Genomic DNA, 24,970 nt, shown 5'->3' with positions numbered 1-24,970 from the left:
GGGATGTTCTGATGTAAACTATGGCTAAAGTTTTGATGACACTTATTGTAAATTGTTAGTTACACCTTAGTGTATGTGGGAGATTGATTGCAAGAGACTGGACAAGATTCACATTTACGCTTTTACTGTTTTTATTTATTTGTTGACAGACCATGTCATTGTGATACAGAAAGGAAAAAGACAGCACTGCATAGCACAAAGAAAAAAACAAAAATAAAGTAGAAATGTGAACATAGGACAATCTCCTTAGGAAAAACTGTACATGCAGCGCTGTAGGAATTACAGTGCAGTCTTCCTACACCTCCTGACGTTCCTGTCTGTTGGGCCACAAATTCTCATCCACATCACAACGAATATCTTCTCTTGCGATGCAGCGTGGAAAGAATCTTTTAGAGTGTCTTATCCAGCCTCTGCAGGCATCTGCTGTGATGTCATCACACGCTGCATCCATGGCGGCCAGAAGGGTCATCTGTGTATGTGGCTGGCGATCATTAACTTTCCATCTCCATGCTGAGAAAAATTCCTCAACGGGGTTAAGGAATGGGGAGTAGGGTGAGAGGAACTCCATCAGCATCCTGTTGTGGGTCGCAAACCATTGCCTGATGATGTTGGAGCGATGGAAATTGACATTGTCCCAAACTATCACGTACTTTGGCAAGTCATCTCCAATCTGACCCCTGTCTTGTTCAGGGATGAGATCCCTGTAGAGAGTGTCTAAAAAGGTGACAAGACGCTCTGTATTGTATGGCCCAATAATGGGAATATGCGTTAGCACACCATTCTCAGACATAGCAGCACCCATGGTTATGTTCCCTCCCCGTTGGCCCGGCACATCAACTGTAGCTCTGTGGCCGATGATATTTCGACCACGCCTTCTGCGTTTCGTTAGGTTGAAGCCAGCCTCATCCATGTAGATGAAGTTATGCGGTGGTTCACTTGCTTCCAGTTCCATCATACGCTATATCCAGAAGACACAGAATGAGTTTTATGAATTACATGCATTTTCATTTTGGACAAGATACATTTACATCAAATGTATACAGCACATATTGCAACTTCTTTTCTACAGCCATAGCAAATGTGTAAAGGCCACACTTACTGTAATGTATATCAATGTTGTACTGTTTACTGTGAGGTACAGTTACTGCATGCTCATACGTGTTTTACCTGTACATACTGGTAGCGCAGCTCCTTCACTCTTTCACCATTTCTTTCAAATGGAACAGTGTACAGCTGCTTCATATTCATTTGGTGTCTTTTCAGTACCCTGTCAATGGTTGAGATGCTGACTGTTTGGATGTTTTCAAAGATGTTGTTGTCCTCTATAATGGCACTCTTTATCTCCCTTAGTCTTATGGCATTGTTTTCTACAACCATGGTGCAAATAGCCTCCTCCTGTTCAGGTGTGAAAAGGGGCCCTCTGCCACCCCTGTGAAGTTGCCTTGAAGTCCTATGTGGAAAAAATATAGTAATACAAAACACAAAATCTAGTAAGATAAAATGTCACTGTATAAAATATACTTACTGTATATTGTAAAATGCAAGTGGAATACTGTAATATTTTTTGAAGCATTACAGAAAGTCTACAGTATTACAGTACAGTTCCTATTGTTAGATTACATACCTGCTCTCTCGACGAAAAGTCTGAATGATTGAGGACACAGTTGTTCTCCCAACATTTGGCTGCACCGTTCGACCAGCCTCGGCCATTGTAAGCCCATGATTGAGAACGTGGTCTACAAGTGTGGCTCTTATCTCACCAGGGACACGCATATGTCCTCGGCCTCTTCTGCCTCTTCCTCTGTTTTGCCTCCCAACTCCTCCGCCACGCAGCCTCACTCCTCTTCCTCTTCTTCTTCTCTCTGGCTGTTGACCCCGTCCAATTCCTTGTCCTTCCATTGTCAGACATTGTAACATTGTGTTGTGCTCCGGCTATATATATACTTGCCAGTTGATGGTTCATGAGATGCACCTTTGAGCTATTTCAGAAAACTGGTTGATCATTTGTTGATCTATCACTTCACTCATTTGCCTTCGTTCGAGAAAGTCAAGATTCACCTGGGAGCAATTTACCAATTCAGGACAGATTTAGAAAAAAAAGTCTAATGGAAATGTATAGAGATATGCTTGACATATTATGACAACTTGTTCAACCATTTTGCATGTAAAGACTTATGCGATGAACTAATGCCTAAATGTTGTGGGGGGTGAGACTATTCACAGAGACCCATTATAATACATTTTGATCAACATGACATAAGCAATTGATAATGTAGGAAACAGCAGAGAATTGTACATAATCATTTGCATGATGAACCAAAGCATTTGCAACTTGTTCAAAGAAATGAGAAACTGCTTTTTTGATGTGCACAAGTGACACAATGATGTGAAGATTGAACAAGTAGTTTTGAGAATTTCAATTCTGATCTGAGAAATGTACCAAAGCGACTGAGAAAAACTGTAATAGCCCATCTTCACCCCCACCACTTCTTGTTACCAGCCTCACTTGCTGGCTTGCCGGCTGGCTCTAGAAGGACTCAACCAATCTGGCTTATTAGTGTAAGAATTCAAAAACTAGCATTTCCAGAATGCTTACATATGTCTGTTCAGATACTATGTTGCAGGAATATTTAAAAAAAAATGTATTTATTTTATCAGACAATACCACTACCATGAAATAAATGTTTGCCTGCACCTAAACAAAATAATTGATCATGAACATATGTACAGCCTAAAAGACTGAGATCAAGCAAAGTACCCAGGCAGTAACACCTACAAAATGGTGGCCATAATGCACAATTTTGTTGTTTACCAACTGAAACAGAGGATGGACAAGAAGCGACGGTTGTTCTTCTGCTGCTTTGTTATATCTGCCTTAGTGTGCACATGCCCTAAGTCAGTTGGTCTTAAATTCTCTTTTTCGTTGAAGAACTTCCTAATGCTGTTTTTCTCCTGACCAGTTTCTTGTTATGCAGCCAGCTGTTAGAAAATCTAAACTCTTCACCTGTAAGGAGAGAGGGAATAAATGAAAGAAAGGTAAGGATTCAGGAGGGAGAGATGCAGATATCCTGTATCTGAATGCTGCTCTGGAAAAGGTTTTCGTGTCCCAGGTTTCTCCTCTGCTGCCCCAGTCTGTTCATCTCAGGAGAGCAATAGGAGTCCCCCATGTGTCCCATAGTCAGACACTGGCTGACAACTCTGACAAGCCAGAGGATTTTCACCTCTTGTACACACATGCACACACACCTTCAAAATAGACATTGGCCACTCATAAGAGGGAAATGTGTTGAAGTCACATTTATTTCTCCATACACACACACTTTTATTATCTTGATGTGTTGTTATCTTATTTTAATCCATTCTCACACTTTTATTCATCCCATCTTTACTCTCTCTCACATACACAAAGTACATACACACAGACATTCATGCACACAAGAACTGCACAAAGACAATCCCCCCTTCCCACACGCACACATATTCTCACTTGCTGGCTTGCCGGCTGGCTCTAGAAGGACTCAAATGGCTCAATGTGTTAAAAGCATTAGGTAAGCATGGATCCAGGAGTGTTCCTCAGGCCGATATCATATGTCCTGCTTCATTACAATCTGGTGTATACATTCAGCTGCATCTCTGACCCTCCATCTATCCATCCCTCTCTCTTCCACCCCCCCCCCCTTTCCTTTCCCCCCGGGGTGCTTTAACACAGAGCGAGCCATCTCAAGACGTTAGCTGAAGAATAGATGAGATCTCTCATTATTGTCAACGCTGGCCTGAGCTGCTTGGCTGTGAAGCTCATGCAAGCACATCCCCACTCAGGTTTGGAAAAGAGAAAAAAGAGAATTTATTTATATAAAGAATATATTTATATAAAGTAAGGCTAACTGCTGTTACAAGATTTATAAGTAAGGAAGCTTGGAGCTTCAGAAATCAAAGGGGGAAGGGAGGGAAAATAAGTTAAATAGCAATTAATTTGACTTTAACAAACTATCCCTTGTCCACATGGCTGTACAGGTCTTGTTTTTTCCCACAACTATTTTGGGTCCTGATATGACATTAACTGCTGGGAGGGTGCTGAAAAACCAAAACCAGCTGAGCAGTGTGTGTATAAGGCCGACAGACAGACCAGGAGAGGGAGAGAGATCAAAGCAGCGGGCCTGTAACCTGTAGCCTGCCGACTGTTACCTCTAGACCTGTCAAAGGCAACGGAGAGGAAATAACGCCACACCTCACATCCCGCAGCTGCATGTGTATGAGGCAGCGAACACACTGAGGCCTTTTCTCCATGCTTCACCGCAGCACTTGGCCTGTTGCACCACACTTGTCTCTCCAGCACAGGCAAGCAGGCAGCGCTAGGCTAACATTAGCAATTTTCTCCCTTCATAAGCAGTTTACAGTGTGAATGGATGTATTTGTTTAGAGAATCACAGCAGAGAAACCCTTAGCTCAGCGCAGATCAGTCAGCCACTTGCACCAAAGGCAAGAAGGAGTCCTTGGGGAGGATGAGGAAGTTTGAAGTTGATGGTGGATGGGGGTGTTGTGTGAGAAAATTAACACTAATTATAACAAAAAAATGCCAGGTGTCTACAGTGGGCAACAGCAAATAATATTTGTACTTGTTTAGTGTAACTTACTCTGGTAATCTGCCTGTCCTTATGAGAGATTGTGCGGGAAATGAACAAATCGGAAAACTTTAATCCGCTGGCAGATCCAGACTGTCTCAACTGATTCATATTGAATCAAAGCACGAAAATTGCTTCTCTGTTGTGATACTCCACAGAAGACTTCAGGGACAGGAGTGTGGAAAGACAATAGCAGGAGAAGGAAAAAGTACTGGAAACAGACAAAAAAAATAAAGGGGTTATATAGAGAGAGAGGATACTTTAGGGAAACAGAGAAAGATGGAAGAGGTATTCTTGTCTTAAATACAGTAAAGGGCTGTATAGCTCTCAGTTGTGTCTTTCACCATCACTGACTATCAGAGTCAGTGCAGGGTCTGGCTGATGCAGCACAGCGGTCTATTACTTTGTGTCTGTTAGTCTCTCTTTGCCTCTCTATCTTTCTCCCCCTCCTTCTCAGGCTCTACCTCTTTTAAACCTTTTTTTATAAAAAAGAAGGGAGAGGTCTTGTTAATCAGCTTTTGGCTTCAGTTTGGGGGCTCATGTGTAACCCTCCCTTTTCCTCCCTGTACCCCTGCCCCCCGTGTATGTAATAGATGAGGATAGCAGAGTGTATGTTTACGAGCGCGAGTGCTGGACTTGGCAGGGCTGAGCACTCCTTCAGTGTCTTACAGTTCTCACAGGTCATCACAGCTCAATGACTGACTGACTGGGCCCATGTCTTTCTAGCAGAGTTTACATTATGTGCACACACACACACACACACACACACACACACACACACACACACACTCACTCATATGCTGTCACTGCTTCTCCTCTCTAAACTTCTCATTGTTTCTAGTTCCTAAGCTTCCCCCCAGGTAATTGTTTAAGATTGTAGATAAAGATCTGTAGCCATTAACCACACTGTTCTCTCTCCCTCTCTTCTCTTTCTCTTCGCCTTGCCCCCTCCCTCTAGTGGTCCTATGCATTGGAGAAGCCCAACACAGGCAGTGTGTTCACCTTGGCCTGGTCTGCAGACGGTACCCAGCTGGCTGGGGCCTGCGGCAATGGGCATGTCATCTTTGCCCATGTGGTGGAGCAGCACTGGGAGTGGAAGAACTTTGTGATCACCCTTACCAAGAGGAGAACCATGCAGGTAGAAAGAGAAAGACACACACTCACATATCCATATTTAAGTGTCCTCTCTCTTTCAGCCTTAAACCTTAAATAAAGAAAGTCAGTTTAGCTTTGTCTCATTTGCTGTCTCATTTCATCGTTTATAATAATACTGGAAGCCCATCTTAATTCCTGGTCTTTCCCAAGAGTTAAATTTATACATGTTAAATGTGTCTTTAAGGATTTCCTAACAAAGATCACTGAAAATCTGTGTGTATGTGAGCAAATAGATTTTCACCAGACATTAACAGAGCCTAGTTTTGTTAAATCAACATAACAAGAAAATTGATAAGTACTGCAATGCCATAGGCAGAATGTAAAGAGATGAGTGAGTATGCTATGTAGAGAAGCAAATGCTTTCCAGGCCTTGGCTCGTTGTATAGTAGGACCCTCCCAATGTGCCAGTGTGCAGCCCTGCAATGACAATGACCAGCCTGTCTAGCTGCCTCCCTTGCTCCACCATTCTCTAGTGTTTAAACTCATGCTAACCACAAGGTAGTGTTTAAATGCGGTTAACACACCCTAATGTACATATACACACACACTTGTATACTTTCAGACAGGGATACACACGCACACCAACAGAAACAAGGTCATGCACATGCATGTGTACCAACACATACATTTGCCATACACATCTTTACCAAGTGCAGTTTGTGTAAACCAAACAAAGTTGGGTCATCAGCCATTTATTTTCAGCCTTGCAGGCGCTTGTCTGTCTCCCACCTCCCCCTCTCCTCCTCACAGTCCGTTTTAAAAGTGCACATCTGCCAGTGGTTTGTGAATCAGCCAGCTAAATTTACCACCTTGCGGTCAAATGTTTTTTATTCCTGGTTGTGTTGCATGTAAATTTGGCTTGCTGGAGGGGGCAGAGGAGGAAGATTTGTAAAGCTGTAAAAATAACCCCACCTTTCACCTGGTGCTGGAAAAGGCCCTTTCATTCATTTACAGAGAGAGCTGGAAGGAAGTATTTATCTATGCAGGTGAAAAAATGAGTACCAACCACTGCTCGCACACACTTCAAACAGTAAAAACGTCTTTCTCTGACCACAGTTGCCCTACGTATACTTGGACATACTGTAGACTGTTTCCTGTGTATATTAAGAATAAATACGCTCCACTCTGTACGTGACTGTGTTCAAGCTCTGTTAGTGAAGCCAGTGTCTCCCCTTTGTTGCTTGAGTAAGTGTTTGCTCAGTAGTATGAAGTTTATGCCTGCTCAGTAATTTCTGAGAACTTGATTCATCCCTACTTGTGTTTTTTTTCACTTAACTCATCTTTTTGCCCTCTTCTATTTTCCTTCTTTTTTCTCAGGTGAGGAATGTGATGAACGACGCAGTGGATGTATTGGAGTTTAGAGATCGAGTCATCAAAGCCTCACTGGCATACGGTCACCTGGTGGTTGCTACTTCCCTCCAGTGTTACGTATACAAGTCAGTAGCCCACTCTTCCTTTTCTTGTCTCCTCTGGTCCTTCTCATCCCCTATTCACACAGGACTAACGTGTCTTATCTGATGACCTCGGTATTTTCCTCATGTTAGAGGTTTCTGCAACACATGCTCATCTCTTACATTTATTGACCAAATCCTGCTGATAATGTTAAGATTCCATGTTGTGTAGTCAGACAAGTCTTGAAAATTTGTGACTAACAAAAAACGTCCTGGTGGAAAAAAATCTAAAAACAAACACATCCTATTAAGATGCAGATTCTTACTAGGCTACTGTTATCAGATGACCTCTTTGTGTGTTTTGAATGTTAGCTAATTTAAGTGGTAATTTCTACTTCTACACATTATTGACATGTCAAGAACACAGACAACCTCTACAGTTGCTACAAATGGCAAGAGGACTGTAAGAGTCTGTGGAAAGTCTTTGTCAGGGCTTTTTTTCTTTACTGTATATGAAATGATTGTTTGTGTAAGTCCTTGTCTATCGCTACACTCGTCATGCGCTTTCTGTAAATGTATCTCCTCTCCTGTCATTGGTATTCCATTTATATTTTTTAACTTAATTGAAAACTCTTTCTGTTCTTGGTCTTATTTCTGTGGTCTTCCCACCTTTGCACTTATTCCAGATGTAGCACTTTGTTATTGAATGTCTGTGTTTTCACTAATTTTGCTGTGTGTGTTTGTGCGCTTTTTTATATGGCAGCTCAAGAAACTGGAATACTCCCCTCATCTTTGACCTGAAGGAGGGAACAGTAAGCCTCATCCTGCAAGCGGAGAAGTGAGTCTTTTTTCCAGAAGCAGTGCTACAAGTGAGAGAAAAGGCGGTTGGATCGGCTATCGGCTTCTCTAATGCCTCATTACTCCGCACTGACCATTCATCAAGCAGCCAACCAAGCACACACACACAAACGCATACACACACACACACACACACACACTCACACACATACACACACACACACACACACACACACACACACACACACACACAGGCGCTGTGTTCTAGCTTAACCTGTCCTGTCATACAATAAGGCTGAGAGTGAAATCACGGGGGGAAATTAGATTAATATGGAGAAGCTCTTGTGCAGTACTTCAGTGCAGTGTTGCTGACACTCAGCATAAAGCTAAATAGATTACTGGCCACTCTGTAATCACAGTTGAGTTCAATGAGTCTTGCTGAGTAAGTTAATGCTGTGTTAATGTATAATACATGTTTAAATTACTTGCTTGTACCAGTTTATTAAATGTCATCATCCCATTCTTTTACTTTTTAACATTTGATCTATTTCATCTCCCTCCTTGCTCTTTCTCTTCCCTCCTCATCCTGTCCCACTCACTCACAATGAAAATCATATACAATACACTCACTCTGCTCTCATACACTGGATCCTCATGCCTCCCCCACCCAGACACTTTCTGCTTGTGGATGGAGCAGGGTTGTACACGTTCTCCTATGAGGGTCGACTGATATCCTCCCCAAAGTTCCCTGGTATGAGAGCCGACATCCTAAATGCCCAAGGTGTCTCACTTAGTAACGACACCATTGCCATCCGAGACAAGAGTGATGAAAAAGGTGAGGTACCAATGTCAATTCTAAAATGCTAGAAAAAGGATGGACTGTGCTTTTACTATACTCTTTTTCTTTGTCCCCACCAGTCGTGCTTCTCTTTGATGCTCTGACCGGGAAAGCCCTTGGTGATGGGAAGCCCTTGACCCACAAGGTTGGTAACTCTTTGGCTTTATAGAGTATTGAAATTACTAGTCACTAGTTATGGAAGTTTTTTTATTCTGTAAATATTAATTTTGTCCTTCTTTTTACAGTAATATTGATTGTACTGAGGGCAGAAACACGAACAGTTTATCAAGTAACCATTGCAGCTACAGGGTTATGTTATCTAGAGCTCCAATTACCAATTAATTTTGTTATTATTTGTGTGGTATATAAAATGTACAATAAAACCTGTTATAAGGTGGGACACCATACACCATTATCATTCTTACTAGTTCATGAGATTTGCTGATCTTAAACTAACCATTTGTTTTGTCAAAGTAACCATAATAACCAAAGGTTATCTCAATGTTGGAGCCTCTTTTATTGTAGAATGCATAGGTCTCTCCATTCCCTCGAAGTTCCCTAAAGTTGACTGTTACTCAAAGGCACACTTCAGACTTCCTCCATCTCCTCACTTCACTGACATGCTGATTCAACTGATATGAATAGACTTCAGCACATTTTAAATACTTAAGTGGCCAGGCCGTAAAAGTGACACTTTTTTTTGCATTCCCAGAGCCAAGAAATGCAGAGCAAAAGTGTTTTAGCATGCCTAGCTAGCTAGCATAGTGCCAATAATAGTAACATATTTCCTAATGGATAGAATACTTTGAACTAACTACATTATTTTGTCAGATTACAGGTGACATAGAAAAAACTTTCACAATAAAGCATAAGCTTCACTTTTATGTGACTTGTCCATGTGTGTTTTGTTATGGTAAGCATCCAAATGGGGCTACATCAAAAACGTTTTTCCTTAAAATATTATACTATAATACTTGAGCTAGCTAGATCCAGCCTGCACTGTAGGATTGATGCTACTCCTTATTTTCCATATCTTCTACATGAATCAGTAGATGAGGATGCTGAATTTTTTTCCTGCAATCTTTTAGCTATAGCTAAAGGTAGTGGCTATTTTTTGCCCTTGATGATTCAACAAGTTTCATCTAAATAGACCTAGTTGAGGGAAATGGTCTTTTCAGAGCGTGTCTGTGCTAAAAATATACTAACACATATCCAGAATGAGGAGAGACAATAAAGACACAGGAAGAGAATGGGGGAAGGGCTTTGCTGTCAAACTAAGAGGGAAAGAGACAAAAAGAAGGAAAGAATTAGAAGAGAAGGAAAAGAAGTAGAGGTAGCAGTAGTTACTGTTTGTCAGCATGGCTTTGTCTGCCAGTACTCCACAGCTCCAAGACACTGCAACAAGGCCAGCTGGCTCTGGCCAAAAACACACACACACACACACACACACACACACACACACGCTGTCTCGCTATCTTTCTCTCTCATATATACACACACACACTTGGCAAAAAAAGGCTGTTGGGTCACGGTACAAACCACTCTCCCCCTTTTCCTCTCTTTTCCTGATCTTTTGTCCTCCTCCCATCATTCACTCCACTGTTCCCTCTTACCTTTGCGCTTGTGTGTGTGTCTCTCTATTTATATGTAGCTGGAGGTGGTCGAGATAGCTCTGGACCAGTGTGGCCCATCCACCGAAAGGAAGATTGCCCTTATAGACAAGAACCGTGACCTTTATTTGACCTCTGTGCGTCATCTTGGGCGAGAGCCCAAAATCTCCAAAATTGGTGAGACAGAGAGGAGGGAACTCACTTCACAAGAAGTGTAGTGACTCTCATTGTTTTTATACACAAGTATAGCTAACATTTGATGAACGAGATTGTTGTATTTGTGTTCTATGCTATAGGAAGCATGGTTCACAGTATGGCATGGAATGATACTGCTAACATCCTATGTGGAATCCAGGACAACCAATTCACAGTGTGGTACTACCCAAGTACTGTCTTCACTGACAAGGAACTGCTTCCAAAAACACTGTACATAAAGGATGGCAGGTAGATATTCAGAGTCCTTTGCACTCACTTACATATTGGCATTTTAGCATAAACGACTGATACTGTTCACCAGAGTGATGAGTGGTTTACTATGACAGCAGTAGGTTAGAGGGTGGCCAGAAATACGAGCATCCAGTAGCAAAGGGTGCAAGTGTGCCCTGACAATTTTCATGTGAGCTCAAAACAGTCATGGAAGAGAAGTAGTAGGAAAAGATGTCAAGTAAGAGCTGAGAGGAGAGATAGAAGCAGCTTTTTTGCACCTTCCAGCTCATTCCCAAAGGTACAACACATAGTGCTTTAGGCACTCCTTTTTGCCAGCAGCTGTCAGACTGTACAATGCTTCCTGCCCAAAAGTCCTCAGCTTCAGCCAAGGCAGGAGGTGCTAATAAAGAGTGCCTGCATGTCTATACAGGCCAACCTGGACTACTTTTGTATGTCTCTACTGCACTAATCTGAGCATTTGGTTGCACAGTTTTGTTTTGATTTGTGCTCATATTGTACTCACCATATATTTATTTTATTTGTTGCCTCTCTGTGGTTTTATGTTTCACTGTTGTTAACTTTTATTTTTTACATTTTTACTTTTATGCTAAATGATACTTAAATTACCTCTTAAAAGGACCAAGTTTTGTAATTGTAGGTTGCTTATATTTAAACAATCTCAATTTATGTTGCTATTTTTAAGTTTTCTATTGTTTTGCCTGTAATATATTGGCACGCCATATTTTTTCATGGGAGTCATTAAAAATTTGTCTTTATGCAATGTGCAAATGGGGAACACCGGATACCAAGTGGCAAAACGAAAAAACAAATGCAATGCAAAGGTTCCATTTTTACGAATGTGTCCAAGTTTTTAGGATATCTGTGATGGAAGGAAGGTTGGACCAAGTACAGTGCAAATTACAAAAGCAGCACTGTCAGTATGTTATTTCATTAATTCAGCCAAATTGTATATGTGGTGGGCTCCCACAAATTACTCTTTGTATTAGAAATTCTGGCACACACACATGCACACATATGCTAACTGGCAAAAACTGCAAGGTCAATAAGCTGACTGTTGTGTTCTTAATTAGCTCAATCCATCATCCTCTATATGTTATCAGGTTAAATACATTTTGTACTTAGTTATAACTGTATATTGACTATTGAATGGTCAGTCTTTTCCCCCAGTCTTGAATATTTATACTTTTTTCATTCCGACTATCAGTACTTGCAAACAGGCAAGAGAGTGAGAGTGTTCCTTGCTTGATTGTCTGTGACAACAAAACTGTGAGGATGTAGTTATATGAATCTGTCTAACTCTAATGTGTGTGTATTTCTCCTCTTTAAAGTGAGTTCAGCCGTGCACCCCACATTCTGAGCTATGTTGGCACTAAGGTGACGTTACGCCAAGGAGACGGTTCACTGGTGTACAGCAGTGTACCTCCCTACCCAGCCCTACTTCACGAATACAGCACCTCTGCACGCTGGGAGGATGCACTGCGCCTCTGCCGCTTCGCCAAGGTAATTTATCAGTATATCATATTAATATGTGCTAATCATGCCAGTTATATCGGCTTTGATATTATTATTACCTCTAGTCTTAGTGTTTGTATACTCATTTGAAATGTTTCTTTACATTTTAGTTTAACAAACAAAATCACATCACTTCTTAGCTTTGATCGCTAAACTTTCACATAGGTGGAATTTATACATATATACACGTGTGTGTGTGTGTGTGTGTGTGTGTGTGTGTGTGTGTGTGTGTGTGTGTGTGCGCGTGTGCGTGTGTATGTATGTTTGTATGTATGTATATCACTCACAGGCATGTATGTATAACAGAAAGAGACAGAGTCTGAAATGAGAAGGTAGTCGACAGGTTTATGAGACCAGACCAGCAGGCTTTAATTAGCCTTCAATTAGCCTGGTGACACCATTTACCGGATTTAGCCCCCCTAGACGTCACTCATAAATACACACACCATTATATCCATGTGTAAACTCTGCACACACATATGCACATGCACACTGACTGCGTATTTGCTTGGGCAATGACGTAATAACCACAACCCAGAAAAAATGGACACTAGTAGCAAGAAGAGGGTGGGACCAAAGGGATGGAGAGAGAGGCACTGGTTTGTCAGAGCTTTTTCCTTGACCCCTCCCACCCTCTACTTCTTGTAAAAGTTTGGTGGCAGCGTGGCTTTTCCCAGAATCACATTTGATGTTGTCAGTAAACCCTCAGCTGATTGGAGTTAGTACATGTAATAGTTAGTCATACACACATACGGGAATATATAACATATAACATAATAGATTATTTCATGTATGAATCCAACTGTGATACAGGCACACCAAAGGAACATTTAGGGAGTCAAGCTTTTATATCAAGTTTGGCTGTCAGTGTTATTTATTGTTTCAAGGAGTGGTTTCCGATTAGAGCTGTTTGTGATGGACATCGATTAAAGGAGGAATTACAGAGTGGTGACTCTAGTGTGAAGTTTGCCCAACTGTTGGCCAATTGGTGGTTAAGGCTTCACTTTAATGAATGCAGCTGCACGGAATAAAGTGGTGACACATTTGTTTACATTCATAGATACTGTGTACTGCAAATGTCTATGTTTGTGTTTGTTTCTGTGTCTTTCATGCGTGTTTTCTTAATGGCTTGGAGCATGACTATAATGAGGCCTGCCAGGATAGGGACAGGATGTAATGGACACACACACACACACACACACATACACCTCAAGGTACTTTGAATCTGCCATCCCCACTATGCTTTGCTGTATCCTTAATCACCACAAACTAAAACTGTTTTGTATTTCAAATAAAACATTTGGAAAAGTTAGATAATATGTAAAGTCTTGCAAAACTAGCAAAGTAATTCAAACTTTTCTTCACTTCATTTTTTCGATGACTGTGCCACTGACACTGTGCTTCTTAGCTATTACGATGTACTGAGAGTATGAGGTTGAGTAATGTCTAGTAAATGGTATATATTTGTGTATGTAAACGAATATATGGTGAAAAAGGAAAACATTCAAACGTTCAAAAACTAATCTCCGGGTGATTCTGTCAGATGGTGAGATACTGTTATTTAGAGGTGCCTCTGCCTTCCTCTATAGGACCAATCTTTGTGGGCATGTCTTGCTGGTATGGCAATGGCAAACAGGGAGCTGACCACAGCGGAGATGGCCTATGCTGCCATTGGAGAGGTAAGTTAATGGCCAATTCAGTCGTTTACTTTTGCTTTTTTTTTTAGCCAGGGCTTGCAGCACAAGTACAAACACAAAGAATTGAATTCACTGAAACTTCAATGATTCGGACAAAAGAATTAATCATGGGTACTAGTTATAATTTATCTCATTCACAATCTTTTTTTTTTGTCTCTGCCCTGTCTCTTACCCTCTCACTCTCTTGTTTTAGTTACCTAGGGTGCAGTACATCAACTTTATAAAGGAGCAGCCATCTAAGGAGTCATCTTTGGCCCACATGCTGATGTTCAGTGGTCAGGGCCAGGAGGCTGAGGCCACTCTGTTACAAGCTGGTCTCATCTACCAGGCCATACAAGTCAACGTTGACCTTTTCAACTGGGAGAGGTACGATACAAGTGTTTCTGTGTATGAAGGTCCAGCTGGAAGGAGAGGGACAGTACAAGTCATTTTGGGGGATGATTTAGGTTTGAGCAAGAGTTAAGGTGAGGACTGTTTGTCCATAGGGGATGGATGTGTATCTATATCTTGTCATCTTGTGTTCAGGGCACTGGAGCTGGCAGTCAAACACAAGACCCACGTGGACACCGTGCTGGCCTATAGGGAGAAGTTCCTACAGAAATTTGGCAGGAAGGAGACCAATAAGAGATTCCTGCAGTACGCTGAAGGGGTGTGTATGGACAGCCTGTCTGCTTCGCTGCATTAATTGATTTGAGCTGTGATCATGTCTTTTAAAAACTGCTTTCTATGGGTTTCAGCTCATTAACTTTTTATGCACTCCCTATACACTACCAGTAGAAAAAAGTCAAACTTTTAAGACACTCTATATCACCTCGACCTTTTCTCTACTGTCCAATCAGAAGAGCCTGTGGAGGTTAATCAAAAATTGAGATGTTTAGTCTCACAGATTGCTTGAATGAGGAGTGGTTGTGCCTCAAAAAATGCCAGTGTCATCAGGATCAGGGGGGAAAAGTATTAAACCACGCCACACTTTTCAGGCGTCTAGCGTGATCCCTACCTTATCATGTAATCCGACTAATTAAACTGCTTTTCATTGTCAGTCTCGTACTTATCATAAGTAAATATAATAGCTCATCTAAACTCATTTCATCTCATCTTTGTGTCTTTCTGCCAGGTTGAGGTGGACTGGGAGAAAATCCAGGCGAAGATAGAGATGGAGTTGGCAAAAGAGAGAGAGAAAGCTGCTAATGCCTCTGTGAGGAGCAGCATGGCCCCTCGACGTTAATGTTCTAGAGAACTTTCTCCAAAACATCAACTTTGCAGAAATCAATGCCCATGTTTTTTTGACATTTGGTGAATATTAGGTGGTTAGACATGGCCTTTGGGTAAAAAAAGAAATCTGTACTTGAGGTTCAATGTCCACCATTAGTCACAAGTATATTAACTTCAAATGTTTTTATATGAAGGCAACATTTGGAGATGTGAAGATTAGTAGACCATGAAGAATATGACACTTGGCTTTGACTCATACAGCACAGTCTTTTGGCATATTCTGTGTAATATAAAACATTTGCACAATGTTGAAGATGGCATTCTGTTACTGTGGGTGGATGATTTGACTTTTGATAAGAATATCTGTATCTCCCAGCAACAGCACCATTATGGCCTTTCTGTCATATCAGCTTCTCAGTGATTTCAGTTTGTCAAGTTCAGAGTTGAGTGTTATCTTTTTCCATTTGTCAAAATTAACTTGGTATGTTCAGTCATGCATGAATGTACTGTATGACTTTGCTTTGTCACTGATGTTTGACTTTGTGTTTTTATATGGATAGACATTTTTAAAGTTTATATTATCAAAATCCTTCCCTCTGTAAACACTACAAAGAATTTCAGTTAATAAAACAAATGGAAATACTGCATATATTCAGAAAAAATATGCTCTTTTACATTGCTTTCTCTATTTTTTCATATTCCTTGAATGTCTTGATGCTTCACTGGTTTTATACAAAGATGATAGAAAATGAATGTTTTTTTCAGCTTTGCACATCGACCCAAAAGGTATTTCTGGGTGCATGCGCGCTTTACAGTCCAATACAGTCCAGTGTGTGCTTCTCTTTGAGTTATTCTTATATTTCCTTTTCTGCTGAGGTGTGAAACCAACTGCTTGCCATGCAGCTCCACCCCCTGGTTGGCAGAAGGCCAGTACATCAGCGGACCATTATAGCCTATCCATCTCCTCTAGTGGCCCAGGAGGGATGTCTCATGGCTCTCCAAAAAACAACTGCTAGACCATATCACGATGATGTGGACAGATGCGGTAGAAAGTGATCAGCATAATCCCTGAAACCGTGAGTGGCCACAGATGGTGAAACATCGTGAAAACGGTAGATGTAGGAAAATGTATCAATGGGTTCATTCTCTCTTGCTGTTGCTTTTTTTTCCTGGGCTCCCTGCACTTTTAGCCACTTTTAGCCTAAGTCTCTCTCTGACTCACTGTCTTTTTCTTATTTTACTCCCTCCATCCACTCTCTTTCTAAGCCTACTCACTGCGTGATAAACCATACTCATCCAGACCAAACACCATTCATCTATGAAAAGACTTATCAGCGAGGAGTCAGGTTTCACGTGCATTACCGTCGAGAGTAGCCACACACATTGAACATGAGGATTGAAATAAATTTGTGTTGTGTCTTAAACTTTACAATGTTTACTAACCCAATCTTAAATAATGTGACTAGGATTTTCTGAAGATTGGTAATGAAAAATAATTCATTTGATAGTTTGCTCATTATACCTCATCTGTAAATTAAAAAGAGAAAAGTTACGTTTAGACTGCCAATCTTCAGACTTGTGGCTCTCAGTGGTAAATGAACAATAAACACACTGTAGATATTTCATATTTTTTTAAACTACTAAATACCAAATAGACACTACTTTTATTAAACCACAGGGTTGTATACACATATCCAATGACTTGCAAGTTCTCATGTATTAAATTGATGGCCAAACAATGCAGCTCCACCAAAAATACAATTCCCAGATGTAATCTAGAACTTATGAGTAGGATAATGTTCATTGATTTGACCTTTATAGTCAATCTGTTCTTTGGTCCAGTGAGCAATATAACTGTACAGTTGACGCACATTCTAGTGTTGCTTACACCAAATCCATTTTGTGTGTGTGTGTGTGTGTGTGTGTGTGTGTGTGTGCGTGTTTGTGTGTGTGTGTACTGTGTATTTATCCTTTGTTTATCTTTGTACATGTGTGCTTTCTTCAGTCTGTGACTGTATATGTTTGTGCACATACAGTATGTTTAAATTTGTAATATGTGCATTTGAGGAAAAGAAAAAAAAAACTATATCAGTGTCCTCTTCCCTGCCAGGGAATGTCCCAGCTTTATGTGATTAAAGTTTAATGCTGGGAAATGTAGCAGACTGGTTTTGCCCTTTGCTCTCAAACTCACTGTTGCAGCATGCATATGGGAGCTCGTTCACAAAGAACTACAATGACTATTGAGGAGAGAGTGAAATGCAACATTCACACCTCTAATGGATTGAGTAGTTCTCATACATGGCTTCATGCATCTAAGGGTCACATACTCCACCTCATCTACCCATCAGTAGGGTTTCAGCATGGATTTAATGCTTTTAAGTGGAAACTCCACCCACCCGCAAATTTCCCTCTGGAAAGGAAAGCCATCAGTGTTGACTATTGGCTCTCATGATCTGACAGTATTGGATTGCACAAGTCACCACAGTCACACTCAGACTTTTAGTGTCAGGAGCATTAGAGGAGCTTGAGGTCTGTAATTGTAAAGTCTAGTTTTGTGGATACAGATGCTTTGGCAACAGCTTCTTCTATATTTTAATAGCTAAACATTTAACAGAAATGGAAGTTGTATTTATTGTGGTGAATAAGAATGCTTTGATATACTTCCTGGTATTATATTGTCATAATGAGTATGCTTAGGTCTTTCTGATGGCAGATAACCACCCTGGAGCTTCTCTGATAAATCAGTTTGGTAGATTTTAATGAGGTGAGGGTCACTGAGTGCTATGTACCTGCTTATGCACCATTAAAGAATAATAATAAACACTAACTACATTTCCCATTCACAGCAGTTACATAAATTGTTTTGTTTGCAACTGTTTTGATAATCAATTAATCGTTTGAGTCAGAAATTGCCAAAAAAATCACTTGATCCATCCTCTCTAATGTTTTGAACACTAGGTCAGACAAAATCACTTTGAAGACATCATCTTTGGCTCTGGGAATCTATTATGGACATTTTTCACTATTCTATGGTTTTTTTTATAGTCCAAAGGATTAGTCAGTGAATTGTGATGATAACTACCATGTTATTCAGTAATGACAGTAACTGTTACTTGCATCACTAAAGGAGATTCTCGTGCCAGCATTTCTGGCTGGAGAGAGGATATGGTGTGACTGTTTACCACACACCCCAGTTACTGCCAAATTAAAGTAATGTCTTATGACATTTTAGACATTACTGACAAACTTTTCAACATTATATTGAGACTTTTTAATGGACATTTAATGGCAAATATACTGTATATGCTTTAATCCAAGTAAACAGGTCTTATGTAATGAGGTGTGTTCAGTGTAAGTCTGGTTTTCGATTTATAGCAGCAAAAAAAGATTCATCTTAGTTACACACTTATGGTCAACATAGAAGTAGATCTGAACATATTTTCAGTCTGCATCCTCAAGCCACTCTCCCATGACAAACAAATGACTGCCTCTGTCTCTGTCTCACCCTTGTTTCCTGTTAGATGTCCCTTTGTCTTTTCCTTTGCTTGGTCTGAGCTGTACTGCGTTAGTTATGCTTGGGGCAGCAGTTGTGATCTCGTCTGACATGGTATCATCAAAATACAACTTTGTTTCTTGGCAGCTTACACCATATCAGTATGCCAGCTGTAATCTCTGCCATTGTTTTTCCAGAATTCAGAACCTGGGAGACACTGATACATGTAGCCTCAGGCAGAAAGGCTCCCAGGATCAGAGCGTTTTCTTTTTTTTCTAAATTGCAGGCATCTGCTGTGGCTTCAGCTTTTGCAGTAGACATATCAGACATGGCTCACTGATAAAATGCTCATCTGTCAGCTCCCAGTGTGTGTATGTGCATGTGCATGAGAATATTGCTTTCATGCTGATAATGCATAAATTAACTGTCTCTAAAGTTGGCTGATAAAAATGTGTGCCTCAGAAAGTATTAAAATTGATATTCATCCCTTCACTCCCACTTTCAGCCCACATTTCAGGTTACTGATAAAAAGAAATCTAAATATTCTTCCTTTTGGATGCAAATTCATTAAGGAAGAACAAAAAAAAGAAAAAAGAACAGGAGGTCTTTCAGGTCCAGCAGAATATTTAGCATTATGAGTAAGAAAGGACGAGATTTTGACAGAAGAAAAACTGTTTCACGGTGCCACTTAAAATTGAGGTTCTGAAGTAAAACTTAATGCGATTGTACCGGAGCCAAATTAGCTATCCCCAACACAAAGAGTGCCAATTTCAGCCGCCTTCGCTTACTTTATAATCTCCTTCACTTAACCCAAGCGGTTATTTGCATACAAAAGGCGAGTAATCCCCTATAATCTTACAAAACACGTACATATTCTCAGCCTCCTGCTTTATTCTTAACATTCAGGATTATAATTGCACTTGAGTTTGTTCCTCTGCAAAATAATTACCCTGATGATATTAAAATAGGAATACTATATTGTCTCTGTAGCTTTGCCCAGTCTGTTTTCCGTCAGACAGAGTTTCGAGATGTCCTTGGGCTGTGTTGCGGTCCTGACACCTCCAGGACATCCCGCCTCTGGTCTCCAGCCCTCGGTCCTGCTGCTCTCACTCTTCCCTGACCGCCCGTCTCAATTTCCGACAGCAAGTTATCATCAGATCGGTCTCTGTGCATCTCCTGCATGCTTTCCTCATACGTGGGTAAATATTTGACCTCGTCGTAGGCTGGCAGGTTCGGAGAGGTGAAGTCCCCGAGGCTGTACTCTGGGTACCGGTCCAGCAGGGAGTCCTGGGACGCCGATGCGTGCCCGTGAAAGAGGGAGGGCTCCTCGCTGCGGTCGTGGTGCGGGTGTCGGCGGGGCCGCGGGCAGATGATCCGCTGGATGAAGTAGCCCATGGCAAACAGCAGTAACAGGATGAGGATGCCCGACAGCTTCCGCGTAAACCAGCCTACGTTGTCGAAGAAAATGTGGATGGGCAGTTTGCAGCAGCGCACCGTGGAGCTTGTACTGCCGTTCCCGGTGACGATGGGCGGACAGCACTGCTGTCCATCGCCGCACTGGACCTCCCCGCAGCTCCGGAGGGCTTGACAAGCGGAAACCAGACATGCCGACAAAAGGGTGCCAGTTGTCCCGCACGTTGTCCTGCCACCGCCCGGCAGACTGGGCATCATGTCTGGATTTCCCGGGATTGAAAATAATGCGCGTTGCTGTCTCCCGTGCGCGTGATGTTGTAATATTGAAGTATATAATGTGTTACAGGTCTGCCTTTCCTTCCAGCTGTGCACGTTATCGTGCTCTCACAGCCACTGCGGCGCAGAGCGGGACAGCAGGTGCCCCTCAGTTGAGGACGACCTGTCTGCTGTGTATGGGCGATAGTGGGGAGAGTGGAGCAGCATCAATGTCTGGAGGGAGCAATGATGAGAATCATGAATAATCTTACATCATTATTATGTGAAGAATTTTTTATCAGTTTCCTAGCTTGTCCTTATAGCAGTGCAACCCATATATGGTCCCCATTAGTTGACATTGTCACGTTCATTCTGCCCTGCACTGTCCTGCCCAAGTGGCTTGTGACCCCCAACTAACTATATAATATCAACAACCTCCTCTCAGATGATTGCAAAGTTTGCTGCCGAGCCCCCTCACTTATGCTGTGAGATTCAGTAGAGAGTCACGTACAGGTACGTGGAGGGGTGAGAACCACATAGAGAGAGTAAGAAATTCATATACTGTGATCTGATAAGATAAACTAGTCCTCATTCTGCAGTAGTGGAGGAAGTATAGTTGTACTTCACTTATATAAAAGTAGCAATACTACAATATAGGTATAAATGTAGATAATCTAGCATTAGAAATGTAACTTAAGTGAAAGTAGGCAAGTGTTTTTACCAAAATGCTTTACCTATCAGAAATACAAGTACTCATAGTGCAAGAAAATAGTCCCTGTGAGTGTTAATTTTTCTGTTGTAGTTAGTAGTGGTGGAGCTAAATAACTAGGTCACTAGTTTGTGTGCAGGTTGGTAGATAAATCTGCAACAGCATGCCTCATATTTTTAAGATGATGTGTAATGTGTAACAACTTAATCTGTAAAGAAGTCTAACAACTAAAACTGTCACATAAATGCCGCTTAGTAAAAGGTAAAAATTCCACAAAATGAAAATAGCCAAGTTCAAGTACCTCAAAGTTGTATTTAAGTACAGTACTTTCAGTTCCAGCCTGCTACTGGGGATCTGGAAACCCTTTAAAAGATCCCTGGAAGTCCCCAGACCCCACTTCAAGATCTATCATCCCCAAAAGGACAAACCATTCCTTAAACTTACACAATCACTGAATCCTGCAGTGAATGCCCCTGATACAAGGCGCCAATAGATCTACCCTTCTCATAAAAAATGAATAGTTCTTGCAGTGTCGGTTGTAATGGGTCCCATTAGAAGAGTGTCTGAATTCACATTAGTCCAGCGACGTCCTAGAGAACCAGCACTGAAGAACATAACCATAAAACTAATTCTCCAGTTTAAATGATAGTCTCCTCGCCCACCGTCTTAATTTACACTATAGATGTTGCTTTGGATGACATCCAAGAATGACAGACAGCTCAGTAAGCTGCTTTACAAGTACTGAATACTAACTAATATAATTAAACCAGTCTGCATCATTTGTTGTAATGCAACAAATAAGTGATTCATTTTCTGCATCATTTTCATTTTCATTTTCTGCAATGGTTGTTTAGATTGATCAAGGTCACTTCTCAAAGCCGCATGTCTGTAGTGGATCTGAAAGGATTATGACTTCTCTCCCCCTGTGAAAAAGATTTATGAGCAGTGAAGACTTACAATATTTTAGATAAAGGGCACGATAGTGATGAGATACAGTCTTGACAGTCTTTGTCAAGTCTTCATGGTTTAAATCATGTGGCGAATCCTTTTAAATTACAGGAACGTTCCACCCCCCCGTCGTCGTCATGTTACCCTTTGTCACTAATAGCCAGTCTGTATTTCTTTCTTTCCTAAACAAGGCCTAATGCACAATACACCAAATCTAATTACTGGGGCATTATGATGTGAAATTCAGTAGAAGGGTAGCATCATGCAGCCTAATTTATGCAGCATCGTATTTCTTTCTGTTATCTGCCTCGATTAGGGAAACGTGATCGCAGGGCACCCTTCTAACCAAATAAACAAATACACAATCAATAGCCTGTGGACCTTGGTTCTGAGAGCTGAGTTCAGAAACCTTTTTTTCAGTCCATTGTTTTGAGGGCTTTCCCAGCACAACTTGCTATTCTGCTACTTGGTTGGCTTTTATTGACATGTATAGGGAACAGCTGCTATTTCTGATCACAGCTTTCACTGTCAGCAGTGCCTGGAAAGTCAAAAATGACTCCAATCTCCATGGTGTAGAGGGAAATTTGAGACCACTTGGCTTTTTAATTACACCCATGTGAGTAATTATTATGATAAGATAAGAAATAATATAATAAATAACGTTATTCATCATGAGCAAAATTAAAACTACATAATATTTAGTAATGCTTTCCTCACTGATCAGAAGGATTTAATGACAATATATTGAAAAATAATCCTTTACTTGTTTATCTTCTATCTCTGACTATTTCTCCTCCTCAAGTCTGTTTCTAACCCACCACATCCTGCCTCTTTTCCCTCTTTCCCTGAAATACACCACAAAGTGCTGTTCTTCTGTGAGTAAGATTGATTGAATAAATTCTCTCTTTACCTCTCTTTACCTCTCTTAGCCCCGCTCTGTCTTGTTCTCCGTCCATCTAGGAGCAGCTTTCAGAAAGCACATCAAACTAACTGGAGACCAATTACATTCTGAAACAAACAAAACAGGACAAGTGGTTTTTTTTCTATTTATAATGCATAGCATCTTTACAGAAAGTGATGTGTCTGTGCTCTATCAGATGTGATGACATTTGTGAGTCTTTGATGTGCCGAGGCAGAAACCTAGATACTTGCAGACAGAATGAGAGAGAGGATTGAGATAGCACAGTGAGAAGTTTACACACAACAAATTTGTTAACACCAGCAACACAAAGGCAGCTTTGCTCACTTAACCCAATAATTTGAAGCTGTAGCCTCCTGTATGGCAGACAATTAAAGTGATAACACACTGACTGGAGTACATAACTGTAATAAATGTGGTGTGCTGTATGCTTCCATTAATCTGGCACAAAGGTCTCTTGTGTTGTGCTTAATAATTCAGTCTTATGGGGTCCATTAGCCCTGTGTAATGATGAATGGCAGCGTTCATTTTCATCTGTCAGAGACGCTGATGTACGGACCGCCCAATGGTCAATGTCACGGTTATTACGTTTGCATTAATTATGAAACAAAGAAAGCCTTGTCAGGCCATGGGCTTTGTTAATGGACCCAGTGATGGTCCTGGGTTTGGCTTTGTTTGCACCAGAGCAGAAGTCACAACCTCAGGGTTACTGCCTCGAGACCAACCTCAGCCTCTCTAGCTTCTTTGCTTGCTGTATTTAAGGAAACTGATCTTTACATGATGTGATATATTGTTGTGACTTATAATCAAGCTGATAGTATCACAGCAGTGTTTAGTCTCCAAACGTACATTACGTGAAGAATGTCCTGGTGTGTAAGCATGAGTACAAATGGTTATGTCTGAATTTGCAGACTGTTTAGGATGAGTGCTTGTTTAATCCGTGTGTAAATACTGCGTCTGTGCAGTTTTAGACCCAGAATTGCAGAATACGTGTGTGGGTGTCATCAGCGCCTGTGTATTCCCATCAGCTCGAACTCTAATAAAAAGCAGGGCCTGCAGTCAGTGTAGATTGTGTGAATCCAGAAAGTCCCACACCACAGCTATTTCACACCCACGTACTTCCTCTAATCTTATCGCTCTGCTGGCTCAGAGGTCTTTATGTGTACGGGATTGTGTGTGTGTGTGTGTGTGTGTGTGTGTTGAGAGTATGGGGAAACTATATTTATCTTTTAGTCTGTTTGTGTGGGTGTCTTTGTTTCAAGCATTTTTTCCCATTTATGCATTCCATGGACAAAATGTGGTAGAGTGGGACTTGACAAATGGGAGCGAGAAGGGACGACATGTGACACAGGTCATGGGACTGACTTCATTTAAAACACTGCGCAGTGTAACTGTTGTGCTTCTCCTCAGAACTCTACTGAACAAGCGTGTGGATGTGGTCACTTCTAGCAAATATGTTTGAACGAAAGTGTGCGCCTGTTACCTTCAAGTGGCTTGTTCTCCCAGCATTGTGTAGTTTTTGGCTCTGAGATGAATCAGAATCCAGACTTCCTTTGAGCAGAAAGACTTAAAAACTGCTCTTGAAGGCCCCCTCCAAAAAAATCAAAAAAATCTCAACTGCAGAGAGAAGGGTAAAATCCCGTTTCTGTCTCAGGGGAAACACTCTCAGTGCTCTTAATAAAATCTGATGAGTTGGGAGGTTTGTGCTGAGCTGGGCTTTTTGATTTTATGGTGAATAACTGTATACGGTTGCCCGTACGATGATGTTAGGCCATAATACACTGCTATCATTTAGACAGGTTTGATGGATAATAGGACTAAGTGATTTGACTCAGCATCGTTGCTTTCTGTTCAAATGGAAACATCATGTTGCCAGAAAAGATTTATGTAGATATATATCAACCACTGTCACCCAGCTGCAGATGAGTCAGTTCCTGGGTCTCTCACACAT

General features: G+C 41.1%; 3 protein-coding genes across 5 annotated transcripts in view; 1 reads left to right on the top strand and 2 right to left on the bottom strand.

The window, feature by feature from the left end:
* ift80 (intraflagellar transport 80 homolog (Chlamydomonas)) overlaps positions 1 to 15,929 on the top strand; it is a 37,896-nt gene extending 21,967 nt beyond the window's left edge. For all 3 annotated transcript variants that reach the window (XM_087173716.1, XM_087173715.1, XM_087173714.1), the window contains exons 9-20: positions 5,581 to 5,760; positions 7,095 to 7,213; positions 7,932 to 8,006; positions 8,638 to 8,801; positions 8,885 to 8,949; positions 10,456 to 10,591; positions 10,711 to 10,858; positions 12,190 to 12,361; positions 13,963 to 14,052; positions 14,264 to 14,436; positions 14,596 to 14,719; positions 15,185 to 15,929. In XM_087173716.1, coding sequence (XP_087029842.1) covers positions 5,581 to 5,760; positions 7,095 to 7,213; positions 7,932 to 8,006; positions 8,638 to 8,801; positions 8,885 to 8,949; positions 10,456 to 10,591; positions 10,711 to 10,858; positions 12,190 to 12,361; positions 13,963 to 14,052; positions 14,264 to 14,436; positions 14,596 to 14,719; positions 15,185 to 15,295 — 1,557 coding nt within the window. In that variant the 3' untranslated portion in view covers positions 15,296 to 15,929. The remainder of the gene's footprint in view (positions 1 to 5,580; positions 5,761 to 7,094; positions 7,214 to 7,931; positions 8,007 to 8,637; positions 8,802 to 8,884; positions 8,950 to 10,455; positions 10,592 to 10,710; positions 10,859 to 12,189; positions 12,362 to 13,962; positions 14,053 to 14,263; positions 14,437 to 14,595; positions 14,720 to 15,184) is intronic.
* On the bottom strand, positions 265 to 2,023 carry LOC147819169 (uncharacterized). Its single transcript, XM_087173713.1, has 3 exons — positions 1,625 to 2,023; positions 1,168 to 1,450; positions 265 to 958 (listed from the first exon to the last, which is right to left on the bottom strand). Exons 1-3 carry the CDS (start codon positions 1,915 to 1,917, stop codon positions 296 to 298), a joined length of 1,239 nt encoding a protein of 412 aa, XP_087029839.1. The 5' UTR covers positions 1,918 to 2,023; the 3' UTR covers positions 265 to 295.
* A 1,012-nt stretch (positions 15,930 to 16,941) lies between the features above and the next one.
* c15h3orf80 (chromosome 15 C3orf80 homolog) lies at positions 16,942 to 20,640 on the bottom strand. The gene has a single exon (XM_023405365.2). It carries the CDS (start codon positions 20,444 to 20,446, stop codon positions 19,787 to 19,789), a length of 660 nt encoding a protein of 219 aa, XP_023261133.1. The 5' UTR covers positions 20,447 to 20,640; the 3' UTR covers positions 16,942 to 19,786.
* Between the last annotated feature and the right edge of the window lie 4,330 nt (positions 20,641 to 24,970).

The sequence above is a fragment of the Seriola lalandi genome, unplaced genomic scaffold, assembly GCF_002814215.2.
Source record: "Seriola lalandi dorsalis isolate HSWRI2012SDOR001 ecotype SW California unplaced genomic scaffold, Sedor1 jcf7180002054276, whole genome shotgun sequence".
Classification (NCBI taxonomy): domain Eukaryota; kingdom Metazoa; phylum Chordata; class Actinopteri; order Carangiformes; family Carangidae; genus Seriola; species Seriola lalandi.
This window is presented reverse-complemented; position numbering and strand designations above follow the sequence as displayed.

Excerpts from the sequence above, each read along its gene's own strand:
- c15h3orf80 (XM_023405365.2), bottom strand. The coding sequence starts at position 20,446 with ATGATGCCCAGTCTGCCGGGCGGTGGCAGGACAACGTGCGGGACAACT.
- LOC147819169 (XM_087173713.1), bottom strand. The coding sequence starts at position 1,917 with ATGTTACAATGTCTGACAATGGAAGGACAAGGAATTGGACGGGGTCAA. Across the intron at positions 1,451-1,624 it reads ACTTTTCGTCGAGAGAGCAG|GACTTCAAGGCAACTTCACA; the intron begins GTATGTAATCTA and ends TTTTCCACATAG. Across the intron at positions 959-1,167 it reads TGCGCTACCAGTATGTACAG|CGTATGATGGAACTGGAAGC; the intron begins GTAAAACACGTA and ends TTCTGGATATAG.